The sequence below is a fragment of the Chinchilla lanigera genome, unplaced genomic scaffold, assembly GCF_000276665.1.
Source record: "Chinchilla lanigera isolate Chin_1 unplaced genomic scaffold, ChiLan1.0 scaffold00012, whole genome shotgun sequence".
Classification (NCBI taxonomy): domain Eukaryota; kingdom Metazoa; phylum Chordata; class Mammalia; order Rodentia; family Chinchillidae; genus Chinchilla; species Chinchilla lanigera.
In genome coordinates this window covers 21591465-21604769 of record NW_004955413.1, presented here as the reverse complement: position 1 = coordinate 21604769, position 13305 = coordinate 21591465, and the positions used below count along the sequence as shown (strand labels likewise).

At 38.6% G+C, this 13305-nt stretch overlaps 1 protein-coding gene across 1 annotated transcript in view; it reads left to right on the top strand.

The window, feature by feature from the left end:
• Itpr2 (inositol 1,4,5-trisphosphate receptor, type 2) overlaps window positions 1-13305 on the top strand; it is a gene marked incomplete in the record, with an annotated part of 429938 nt that overhangs the window by 114841 nt on the left and 301792 nt on the right. Inside the window, 3 exon segments of the mRNA XM_013511399.1 lie at window positions 2564-2663; window positions 3201-3361; window positions 12773-12914. Coding sequence (XP_013366853.1) covers window positions 2564-2663; window positions 3201-3361; window positions 12773-12914 — 403 coding nt within the window.

The following is a 13305-nucleotide window of genomic DNA, read 5'->3' as shown; positions in this document are numbered from 1 at the left end:
CTGGTAAAAATGCAGCTTGCGATTCATTTGTTCTACAATAAGGACCTGAGAATGTATATTTCTAATAATCCCTTGAGTAAAGCCATTGCTGCAGATATGCAGGTCTCGGGGCCGTGGTGCCCACTGGAGCAGTAGTTCCCAGTCACTCCTGCATATTGGGATACCCTTGGGAATCTTTGATGCCTGGTTTTTGTTCCAGACATTTTGGTCTAAATCGTGTATGATGTAGCCTGGGAGATGGGATTGTAAAAGCTTCCCAGGTGACATAAAGCAGAGTTTGAGATCCAATGATTTAGAGCGACAAAGTAGTTGGCGTGTGTCATGCTCCTGAGGTGGAATTTGATCATGGGGCATGGGAACATTCAGTCTGTGCTCTAAACCTCTGTGCTGCAGTGCCCTCGGATTATGTCAGAATCTTAAAGGCAACAGATCTCCGTGCCACAGGTGCCAAGAGTTATGCAATCTTAGAATCCTTGCAAATTGTAAATTATTATTGTGGAATATAATTCTTAGGTTTGGAATTCCACAGTATGGGTTGACTCAGTATGCATATACAGGTCGAAACTCTCTAATCTGAAAATATCTAAAACATTCCAAAACCTGAAACTTTTTGAGCGCTAACATGACACCATAGTGGAGAATCCCACATTTGACCTCATGTGATGAGTTGCCGTCAAAACGCAGGTAAAAATTTATAAAATTACCTTCAGGCTATATGTCTAAGGTGTATAAAAACATAACTGGATTTCACTCTTAGACGTGGGTTCTATCCCCAAGATATCGTTATGCACCAATTCAGAAACGAAAAGAATCCAAATGCAGAACACTTCCATCCCAAGCATTTGGATCAGGGATACCAAACCTGTATTAAAGAAGGGTAAGGGTAAAATAGTGGAAGCAGCTATGAAATCGATCAGCAAAGACCCCACTTTCTATGTGCTTAAAATAAGGGGGAAAGCAGATAGGTACAAATGCTATCTCCTGTGTAACTTGGCACAAAAGACAATAAATGGTAAAACAGAGAGATTTCTGAATTTGTACAGGATTGGATACATGCCATTTTATATATATATTTTTATTTCTTATTTATTTTTCTGGTACCGGGAATCGAATTCACAACCTTGATCTTTCCAGGCAAGTGCTATGCTGCTGAGCTATATCCCCGGCCCTACATGCCATTTTAGATATTTGAAGCTCACTTTTTCTTTCATCTATTTTTATGAATCATCAGAACCATAATGTTGCGTGAAGCTTTTTCCCTGTGGCCATTGGCATTTGATTTGGTGTCATTTTACTAGTCCTAATATTTTATGTCTTATACTATGACATATTTGTGTTTTATCTTTAAATTGAACTCTAAGCAACTTTCAGGTAGAAAACTTTTCCTTTAGTAGGCACTATGCCCATATTTGTTAAAGAAATAATGGTAATAAAAGATTCAGTAAAAATGATCATATTTGAATTGTGTGAAATTCTAGGTGTCTGTTTCCAGGCTATTCTCTCACAGCTCACATAATTCAGTTTTTGTTTTTCAAGATTCATGGAGTTAGCACATCCTGAATCATTCATTGTTCCTACGGGAAACACAGGGTTAGGTTCCTGTGAGCTTCTGCGCACATTTTTGTCAGTTAGTATGTAACGCTTTTTTTGTGTGTGTGTTTCTCTTTGAAGTCACCCAATTTGCTGTATAGTTTTGATCACTAACATCATACTAATGGTAACAGCACTATAACTCATGCCTGAAAGAAGCTTATCTAGCTTCTTAAATCGTACCCCACCCGTCTTGTCCTTCAGCTCACCAGCTAACAGTTCTAAAATGGGGGGCATTTTAAACACCAAAGTCACCAACAAAATCACAGAAATGTGCAAAGTGTGGCAGTCAGTGTACTCCAAAAAGGATGCTTGTTACAGAATGAAACAAGCTGAACACAAGCTGCAACAAGAGGGCTGAGTGTCACCTTGCTCTGTCTACCTCAGCTTGCAAATGTGCCTATTGAGCAACTCATATTTCTTTCACCTCTGCGTATGTCCCCAAACAACCACAAAAGATGCATGATTTGGGGTTACAAAGGAATTTTTGTAAGTAGGAGGATTTACAAATATGGCGCCCACAATTAATGAGGACTGATTGTGCATACGCCCCCCTGTGGTGATTGGGCTGTGGGGAGGACAGCTGTGAGCGGCAGTCTCAGGCACCCGTTCCCTAGATCATTGTGTTCTCTTCACTGTGTCATAATTGCAAGGTGAGCATTAAACTACTCACTCCTGGGCCCCACTCCTAGACTCTCTGATTCAGTGGCCAGGGATGGGTTTTAGAATCTGCATTTTTGACAAGTTCTGGTGATGCTGAATCTGTTGGTCCCAGGGCTGCCCTTTGAGAACCGCTGGCCTACGTATCGATACTACATGCTTTGACATAGTCTAAATTCAGATTTTTTCTTAAGCCAGACACATCTGAAATCAATTACTAACCTAAGATATATTTATGTTCATATCATGTATTCAACTTAAGTGACTTACTATGTTAAATGTGCTAGATTTTAATAATTCTTTTTGCTTTTAGAAATTCCTACGTTCGGCTAAGGCACTTGTGCACCAACACATGGGTAACTAGTACTAGCATCCCCATAGACACAGATGAAGAGAGGCCTGTTATGTTGAAGGTAAATACTGCTGAGAACGGTTTAATTTTCCACCAAATACTGTGTTTGTGGAATTAGCAGGGGACAGACACACTTGCTACTGTCCAACTTTATGGACATTAGAGATTATTGTAGTTAACGTCACCAAGCATGCATGTCTGCTGGTTGCCCAGATGGCTGAACCTGTACTGGGTGGCTGCAGCAGGGGTGGGAGTCAGAGGGGTGTGGGGTTGCGGAAAGATATCAAAATGAATGGGAGCAGCAAGTGGAAAGAGGACTTGATTCCAGGAGTGTTTCTTCTCTGTTGAAGCTGAAGCACAGAGCAAGTGTGAGAGGAACACATTTCCAGGGGTATTGTGGGGCCAGGGCAGGGAATGGCCATGGAAATCACTGCCCCCTGCAACCTTTCAAAGTGGCTGTGATGTTCATGGGAATTACTGTATTTGGCTGATCTATTTTTGCCTTGTTTTTCCTAAATAGTGCAGAGATGTGTTAGTCCTCAAAGAATATCGTGTAGTTATTTAGCGTAACTAACCTTAATGGAAAAATACCTTTCAGATTGGAACCTGCCAAACAAAAGAAGATAAAGAAGCATTTGCCATTGTGTCCGTCCCACTCTCCGAGGTCCGAGATTTGGACTTTGCTAATGATGCAAATAAAGTGCTAGCGACCACAGTGAAAAAACTGGAAAATGGTACAGTCACTCAGAACGAAAGGAGGTTAGTAACTTTAAAATGACTTTAGTTATCAAGAGTCAATTGTCAGTTTTTCCAGTAAACCTCAAGTAAATGAATGACACTAAAGGAGTACTGAGGACACTCCTGGTAGCAGCACGCTTGCTTGTAAATGAGGTGGAAACTTGATCCTTCTTAATCATGATGAATGAATGAGAATAGAAAAATTAAAATCTGATGGAATATTTACTTTTTCCATTGTAAGTTGGCTTGAAAGTAGTTGTTTTTAGCTACTTTCAAATTTTTTTATTTTAATGCTTCATAGGAAATTCACAGTGGCATTTGCTGCACCTAGTTTGACATTTGGATTCAGAATTCTAAAGCTTCTGAAGGAGATTTTATGTTTTTCTGGGTGTTTTTAATTAATGAAATGTTTCTTAGCTCTGTTGCCACAAAATAAACAAATATGTAGCAGAAAAATATCTGCAGTGTGTAGCTCTTTGCTCTTCTAACTCAGAGAAACTAAACAGACCTTTGATCCTTAAACTTATTTTGGAAATAAATGAGGGAGAGAATGAAATTGATAGTAATCCTATTTTCTGTCGGTATTATGTTAGGCACTAAGAATATATGTTATGTAATTCTTCAAATAACCCTCTGATAGATAATCTCAGTTTACATAAAGGAAAACTGACAGGACACTATCACATAAATGACAAGTGGTTTACAGGCCATATGCTTTCTAGGACATCAGAGTACAGTCATCCTCTTTATTTGCTATACATCTTTTAATTTGAAGGAGTATCAACTCTTTACAACTTCCCAGGCATTCATTGATTTGACGTATTGTTCACAGCTGATGAGATGAGCACTGATGTAAGCTCTTTGAACAAGCTTCGGCAGTAACTAGCGAAGTGAAAGATGCAGGCAGTCCATGACGCAAAGGTCTCCCTGCAAAACTGAACATTCTTGGACGTCGGTCTCAAGCAAGGTCCTTTGTATGTGCACCAGGGCACATGTTCAACAATCTGCAGCCCTGTTTTAAAGACCCCCTAAACTGAAACCATGCCAGTGTCCATCAGCAGTTGAACAGATGATTACAATTACTACATGTTCATACAATGCAATATAGGAGAGCTATGAAAATTGATGAACTACATCTATGTGTAATGACACGATAAACCTAACAAACTTAAATGGAGTGAAGATAGCAAATACATTCGCTGTAATACTACTTGTAAATTCCAAAGCAAGCAAAAATAAACTCTTCCTTTGGGGGTGTTCTATCAATTGCACGAACTGTAGGAAAATCTGAAGAAGTCACTGTCACAAAAACCATAATGGTTATTTCTGCTTAGAGGGGAGGGAGGAGTGATGACTGGGCTGTCATCTGTTGCCTGCTGTGGGGCTTTCATTGTAGTCTTCCTTAATTAAACTTCGATGTTTTAGAAACTTGTAGATATGTATCTTACCATACAGAAGAACAAAAAATTTAACTTGCTTCCTCCCACCCTTATCAATTAAAAAATCAAAATATGCAGATACATGGAATAGCTGGTTCCCGTAGCTGTTTTTACCCGTTTTCCCTTGACAAAGCAACATTTGAGAGCTATCAGGCATTCAATTAAACATCTAATCCTGTGTGGGGGAAATGAATAAAGGCCGGAAGCTGAAGCACTGCCCCACTTTTATGGGCTACCGATAATTAAGCATCAGAGCTACGTTATGACAGGAAATGGATTTCAGTGTGCAGATAGGAATTTTTATTTGCCTGTTATTTAATCTCTCTTGATCAATCTATTTCTGTCTTGTTCTTCTTACATAGGCCCAGAAATTTACTAAGCTTTTATTACACAGCCTCCCATTCTAAAAATGGAGGTATTTGTTGAAGAAAAGAAGAAACAAAAATGCCTATTATGAGTGTTCCACCATGGCTGGCTGCCACTCTGCGCAAGTTGTTACCCAAATTTTCCAGTTACAGTGGAGGGGAGGTTGTCCTCCCAGGATGCTTCAGAGGAGGGTGGTAGGCTAGGACTGACCAGAGACAATGACTTTTTTTTTCTTTTAAACTTCTGCTTCTTTCCCTACTCTTTAGAATGAAAGACATCTCAACCAAGAAATGGTTTTGCTTGAGAAGTATGAAGTTGTAATTATTGATCTTAATTTAGTAATTTCAGGAAAGCCACCCGCCATCAAAATGTAGTCAGAGCTGCCTGTCGGCACAGTAGAGTTTATTGGCATAGTTGAATGCATTTATATTATTTTCTCAGTTTTAGAATTCAATATAAAATTCTTTCAGAAAATAACTGACAGCTCTGACTTTTTTCCTCTGTGAAGAATGAGGTTATTATTAGATATTCTTTTTGCTCAAAGCCAGGGAGAAGGATCGAAGGTCGAAGGGAGAGTGTGAGAATATTGCACAGCTGTCTCCAGTGCCCGTGTGTTCGAACCCTGTCTTTCTTGTTCGTCTCCTTTCACTCAGCCCAGGAACGGACTCTGGAGACCCAGCTGCTGTCTTATGCTCTGAGATGCTCAGCCTTAGATGATTTTCGGTTCAGTTTTCTGATCCCATTTTACATAACTGCACCAGCAAGATGCAGAGTAGTGGGAACACACTGGAGGGGAGGAAGAAAGGGATATGGAGAGATGTTAACTGATATTCAGAGCTCGAGAAATGACACCCGCACTTCTTTACTAGAATGTCTGCACTGTGCTGTGCCTTTTAGGGTACAGGTTTGACCCCCACGGAGTTCCATTGCAGCCGCTCCTGTTGACAGGTGTACTTAATGCAATGTCACTGAGCTCTTGGCGCATGCCAGGCCCCGGGCCGCAGAGCATGTGTTCATGTGATGCTAATGCCGTGGTGAAGGTCCTAGACTAGACCTATGTCCTACAGCCTTGAGGGGTGGTTCTAACTCCCCACGATGAAGCTGAGGTTCTAGAATAGGTGTCGTGCAGCAGGTGAACACCAGGTGAAGTGTCTTTCTGATGTTCTTTTTCGAGCAACATCATTTTTCCTTGAATTTTATTCATCTGATTTTACTGTTGCTATGTGACCTACCTTTTCTTTCGTGTTCACCTGGGCTTGAGATGCGGCTCAGTGGTAGAATGCTTACCTTGAATTCATTCTCCTGGTGCTTCTTTCTAAAACAGTTTCCATGATTTTAGAATTTCTAGTCATTTTGTCTTACGTGTTATGTATTATGTATCCTGGGAGCAGCAGAGCACTGGATTTTAAAACCTCATTCGATAATGTATTTTATTGAGCAAGTTTAATTACTTTGCCTTTGATACATAATATATTGGGACTCGCTCGTATTTCTTCTTCCTTTAGTTTAGCTTTTCCTTCTACTTTTTCTGGCTTTTTGTTTAAGAAAGTTAAGTATTCATCTAATTCCCCACTTTATCTTTTCCACTACTGATTTAGAAACTGTAGGTCGTATTTCTATTACTTTTGGGACTTGGCCTGAAATTATTGATCATACATTTTAACTATATACTCTTTTTCTTTTTTTTTAAACTTGACGTTACTAATATTTCTTTTTCCTCTCATGGGATAAAGATGCCTGAGAATGCATTAATTATGTGCTACTCATCTCCCCATTTTCTCGTTTCAGGTGTCTAGAACCCCAGTCCTATGTTTCTTTTGTAAATTTTTATTATCTATTTGATGTACAACAAAGAATTAAAGCATCATAAATTATGATGCGCCATCTTTTTTTTTACTGAGAAATTTAGTTTCTAAAAATGGTTTCCCAGTGGTCAGTTATATTTTTGAACACAGTTTACGTCTTTCTCTATTTATTTACATTTCTCCTATCTCTCGTCTCCTGGTGCTGACTTCTCTTCAGTCCATTCAGTAGAAGTCTGTGGCCTCTGATCTTTTTTTTCTTAGTTTTTGCATATGTGAGAAATGAGAATGTCTTTTTTTTGCCTCAGTTCTTTTGTTTGTTTTGTTTTGTGTTTTTTGGTGCTGGAGCTCGAACCCAGGGCCACATATATGCTAGGCAATTATTTTCCAATGATTTGATTGCTTTCTGACATTTTTAGTTGCTGTTGAGAAGTTTACTAATAGTTAGTTTATTATAATTATTATTGCTGGGGATGGAAACCAGGGCCTCTCACATGCTAGGCAAAAGTTTTGCCACTGAGCTGCACCCCCAGACTTGCTATTTTTATTGATAATAAAATAAATTTTGGGGATTGTCTCCACTGGTGCTCCTTAACTAGTCGAGGGCCAGATCTGATATATGTATGTCTTTTATTTTAAGGGAAAAAGAACAAAAACCAAATAACAAAAACAAAGACAAAAACAAAACGACACAAAAACTATAAAAATGATACAGAATTTCAAAACAAGATGATAGGAAATCAACAGTGGTTGTTATATTGCTTACTGTTATCTTCAAAGTAGTCGCTCAGAGTATCAGATAAAGGAATGCAAGATGGATCAAACAATTAAACATTAACTGTTCCTTTCAAAAAACCAATAGAAATTAGTAGTACAATTATCTTAGCTGTGTTGTGTGTGTGTATATATATATATTTCACTTCCTTATTTCTTCCTTTTCTTCTTTCCCTCATCCCAGTTGTTCTTTACTATTAAACAGTTTCTTTCCCTTTCACAGTATCTAGTGTACCTTTCAGTTTTATTTACTCTTTCAGTTTCTGACACAGGGAGACAATATGGTGTTTATACATGCAAGTCTGATTTGTTTTGTTTATGAGCATGGTCTCTAGTTGCTTCCATTTACCTATAAAAGCCTTGAGTCTATCTTTTTTTATAGCTGAATAATATTTGCTTGTATAAAAATACCAAAGTTTTCTTATCCACTTCTCAGTTGAAGGGCATTTGGGTTGTTTCCAAAATTTTGCTATGACGGATTGTGCTGCTGTGAACATGAGTGCATATATATTGCTGTAGTATGATGTTTTTAATTCTTCTGGGAAAATACCCAGAAGGGCAATGGCTGGGTTAAATGGGACCTCTAATCCTAATTGTTTGAGGAATCTCCAGACTGATTTCCAAAGCGGTTGCACCAGTCTATATTGCCACCAACAGTGGAGAAAGGTTTCTTTTTCCTCACAGCCTCTCCAGCATTTGTTGTTGGTTGATTTCTTGATAGTAGCCACTCTTACTGGGGAGAGATGGAATTTCAGTGTTGTTTTAATTTGCATTTTTTGAGTGACCAATGATGTTGAACATTTTTTCTTGTATTTATTTGCCATTTGTATATCTTCATCTGAGAAGTGTGTATTCATCTCAGATGCCCATTTTTGGATTGGGTCTTTGAATTTGGGGGGGGTCTGAGTTTTTTCAGTTCTTTATACGTTCTAGATATAAGTCTTTGTCTGAGGGACAGTTATCTAAAATGTTTTCCCACTCTGTGGGTTGTCTTTTCACTCTATTGGTGATTTATTTTGAAGTGCAAAAGCTTTTTAACAGGATGAGATCCCAGTTGTTGATTCTTTGAAGTGTTTCCCATGCAGTTTGGGTTTCGTTCATAAAGACTGTGCCTACCCCAATGTCTTCAAGATTTTGAGCTACTCTCTCTTCCAGTAGATTTAGTGTTTCTGCTTTAATAGTTAAATCTTTGATCCATTTTGACATTAGTTTAGTGCATGGTGATAGACGTGGGTCTAGTTTTAGTCTTTGGCATGTAGAGAGCCAGTTTTTCCAGCACCATTTAATAAAGGGGCTATCCTTCTTCCAGTGAACATGTTTGACCCCTTTATCAAAGATGTGTTACCTGAATGTGTTTGTAGTTGTGTCCGCATCTTCTAGTCTGTTCCATTGGTCTTCAGGTCTACTTTTTTTGCCAGTACCATGCTGATTTTATCACAGTAGCTTTGTAGTATAATTTCAAGTCAGGGATTGTGATGTCTCCTGACTTGTCTTTGTTGCCCAGTATTGCCTTTGCTCTTCTGGGTCTCTTCTGGTTCCTGATGAATTTTAGGAGTATTTTCTCCACTTCTGTGGGATATGCTAATGATATTTTGCTTGGGATTGCATTAAACCTGTATAACAATTTTGGAAGTATGGCCATTTTCACTATGTTGGTTCTTCCTATCTATGAGCAAGGGATATCTTTCCATTTTCTGATATCCTCTTCAATCTCCTTTTTCAGAGTATTGTAATTTTCCTGTAATTATAAATCTTTTACTCCCTTTGTTATATTGATTCCTAAGTATTTCATTTTTTTTGGATGGTACTGTGAAAAGAGTAGTTTCCCTAATTTCTCTCTCAATAAGATAGTTGTTTGTGTACAAGAATGCTATTGAGTTTTGAGTGTTGACTTTGTATCCAGCCACACAACTGAATTTGGTTATTAACTTTAGGAGTCTTTTGGTGAAGTTTTTGGGGTCTTCTATGTAGAGTATCATGTCATCTGTGAATAATGATAATTCCACTTCTTCCTTTGCCATCCTTATTCCTTTTATTTCTCTGTCTTGTCTAATTGCTCTGGCTAATTTTTCCAAAACTATGTTGAAAAGTAGTGGTCATAGTGGACATCCTTGTCTTCTTGTTCCTGATTTTATAGTAAAAGCTTTGTTTTTGTCCATCGAGTATGATGTTGGCTGTTGGTTTGTCATAGATGGCTTTTTAAAGATTGAAATAAATCTATTTCTATTTTCTGTAAAGTTTTTATCATGAATGAGTGCTGGACTTTATCAAAAGCTTTTTATGCATCTGTTGAGATGACCATGTAATTTTTGTCTCTGGCTCTATTGATATGTTGTATTACATTTATTGATTTGCATATGTTGAACCGTCCCTGCATTCCTGGGATAAATCCCACCTGGTCATGGTGTATAATTTTCTTGATTTGTTGAATTCTGTTTGCTAGTATCTTATGTAGGATTTTTGCATCTGTGTTCATTAGGGAGATTAGAAGCCAGTGAACTTTTTGATGATTTTTGAAGAGAGAGAGAAGCCCTACTTTAGTTCCTGCTTTCATATCTGAAGTTCCTACCACATGCTTTTGCTCCTATCACTTTGCAAGGGTTCAACATTATCTCTGCTCTTCACTTGTTCCTATTTTTTTCCTGATCCATGAAGCTTTTTATTGTGGTTTCAAGTATTCTGCATCTTCTGGAAAAATACTTTTTTATTTACCATTGCTGAAACCAGCAGAAGGTTGACAGAAAAAGTTTTTACTAAAAGAAAATTAGTAAGATTGCATTCAATAGAAAGACCCAACCACCCAGTATAAAATTAATGTTTAATCTAAACTGAAAACAAGCCAGAGTTTTCTTTGAGCCACAGTTGGGATGCTTGAGGTGAAAGGACAAAAACAAAACAAAACAAAATCAAAGAAAAACAAAGAGAACTTTGGTTTTCTTGGCTTTCCTTGTGTCATCATAACATAAGATGAGCTCTACAAATAGGGCTAATATGTGGGGAGCCTCAGAAAAGATTTAATTTTTTGCATCACGATTCTATGAATTGTCAGCAACTATGAGGGCAATCAGAAGGCTTTGAAGCAAGGTGATCTGCAGTTGAAGTGGGGTGATCTGTAGATGCCCATAGCACTGGACTTACACATGTACACATCCAATTGCAATTACTGTAACAGCAAGAGAAAAGGAATAGTACTCACTTTAAAGGAAAATGCAAATATTGATGCTCAAATTGGACTTGTACTGAGCAGATATGAACTGAGGTTCAGCTTAATTTGGGTTTGCTGAAGCAACCTGAGCTCAAAATATTGTTTTTTTTTTTTTTGGTTATGTTTTATTTTTTGAGACAGGGTCTCACTTTGAGTTCATGCTGGTCTTAAACTCACTCTGTAGACCAGGCTCACCTCAAACTCATGGCAGTCCTCCTGCCTCAGCCTCCTGAGTGCTGAGATTATAGTGCTCGATGCCAGGCTTGTTTTCTGTTTTGTTTTAAGAATCACGGAATGATTTGTGTGACATTAAGACACAATTTCAAAAGAAGTTCGCACCACCTTTGATGCATGTGAGTCACATTTTGTACTTCTATGGGTTGCCTTCTCAGATGAAACCTAAATATGTCAGTGATTCTTATCGGCTAGACACTTTTTCCAACATATTGGCTTAACATTTAAAGTAGGCACACTAAGAAAGCATAGAATTCCTGAAATTTTGGAGCAGAGTTAATGAGACCTGCAGGTCTGCTGACTATCCTGTCTGGGTGGCTAGATTCTGGGTTATGGTCTTGTCCTCTTGGCTTCATGTAAGTGCATTCTGCGTTATGAGGTAAATCTGGAGCTAGGGTCAAGATGTTTTCTACCTGAGTGTGTTGTACCTTTTTCTTCTGGCATGGCTGAAGCTCTTAACATGTAGTTTTATTATTGATGAGGTCATGATTGTTATCATGTTAATGATAGTGAATGGTTATGCTAACAGTATATAGATGAGGCTAATTTGAATCCTGCCTTTGTTCTTCCATCTACCAACACAAATAGAAAATAGTAAAGAGCAGACAAGGGAAGAGGAAGACAAACAGTTCAGGAAGGAAGAATTTTCAAGACAATTTGGGGATGAACTACCACTGAAGTTCAAGCAATAGTTATAAAAATAACTACAATGTAGAGTTACATGTGAATCTCAGTGTTTGGTATTTGAATACTTTGACTCTAGAGAATAGCTGTATTAGTCAGCTGTTCATTGATTGGATGGAATACCTGACATATACAGTTTAAAGGAGGAAAGATTTACCCTGGCTTACGGTTTCAGAGGCTTCAGTCCATAATCAGCTGGGCCTGAGCCAGAAACTTCCTGGTGGAGGAAACCTGCTAACCTCATGGCAGACAGGAACCTCTGCATAACGGAAGAGCCACAGGGGAAGGGCCCAGAAATCATACACATAGTGCTCCAAGTCACATCCCTATCACCCACGTGACACACCCAGGTGTGTGCTTTACTCGTCTAAGCATCTCTCAAACCAATCAAGTGAACAGTCAAATGAACTATTACAATAGTTAACCCTGTTGGTAACAATTTAGAGTATCCAATGGTTTTCTCTGTCTCTGTTCACAGATCATTTAAATTTTTCCTGTGCCATCCATGAGTAAATTGAAGTGCTGTGGAGATTAGTTTGAGTTAATAGTAAAAAAATAAAGTTTGGATTTAGGGATTTAGAAGAATAACCATTTTCTCGTCAACAGAAATAGTCTGCTTTTGCCAGTAAATCACAGAGACGCATCTGGTGGTGGCTGAGGAGCTCATCTGTTCTTGGGGCTCATGGGACTTTGTTTTGTGATAGTCTTTGCAAATACTTGATTAGACCTGGAGACAGAGTAGAGGTTTGGGGAACTGGAGGATATTATTGTAAAGGTTAAGTTAAACACTGACTTTGTACAATATGATTGTGATGAAATAATTTTTTGTAAAATACTCAAAATTTTCCATTGTTGTACTTCTTAAGTTTAATGAAAAAAAATCCAAATGTAAGCTACAGGGTAAAATTTTCTTTCTGTTCTGTGGTAGGTTTGTCACCAAATTGTTGGAGGACCTCATCTTCTTTGTTGCTGATGTGCCCAATAATGGACAAGAAGTCCTGGACGTGGTTATCACCAAGCCAAACCGGGAGCGCCAAAAACTCATGAGGGAACAAAACATCTTGGCACAGGTGAATCTTTTTCATGGGCTACATTTTTATATAATTTTTAAAATTGGAACATCAGGAAAGTCTTTGCACTAGGTATCTATTGCTGTGTGAGAAATGACCCTCCAAACACTTATTACAGACTGGGTGGTGTAAAAATCTCAGTGTACCCTGGGTGAGCTGTTCTTGCTCCGGTCACACTGAGCTACAGCCCAGCTACCACGTAGGGCAGTGGGCGGCAGTCATCTCAGGCCTCGCCTGGGGAAAGATCTACCTGTCAGTTCATTCACTGGAGTCTCCGCAGGGCTGCATCAAGGCAAGGCACTCCGCTTCCTTCAGCGGTGAGGGATGCAGGAGTGAACAAGAAGGGCTCCTTCAGACAGCATTGGTAGCCTTTTCACAACCTCATCTCAGG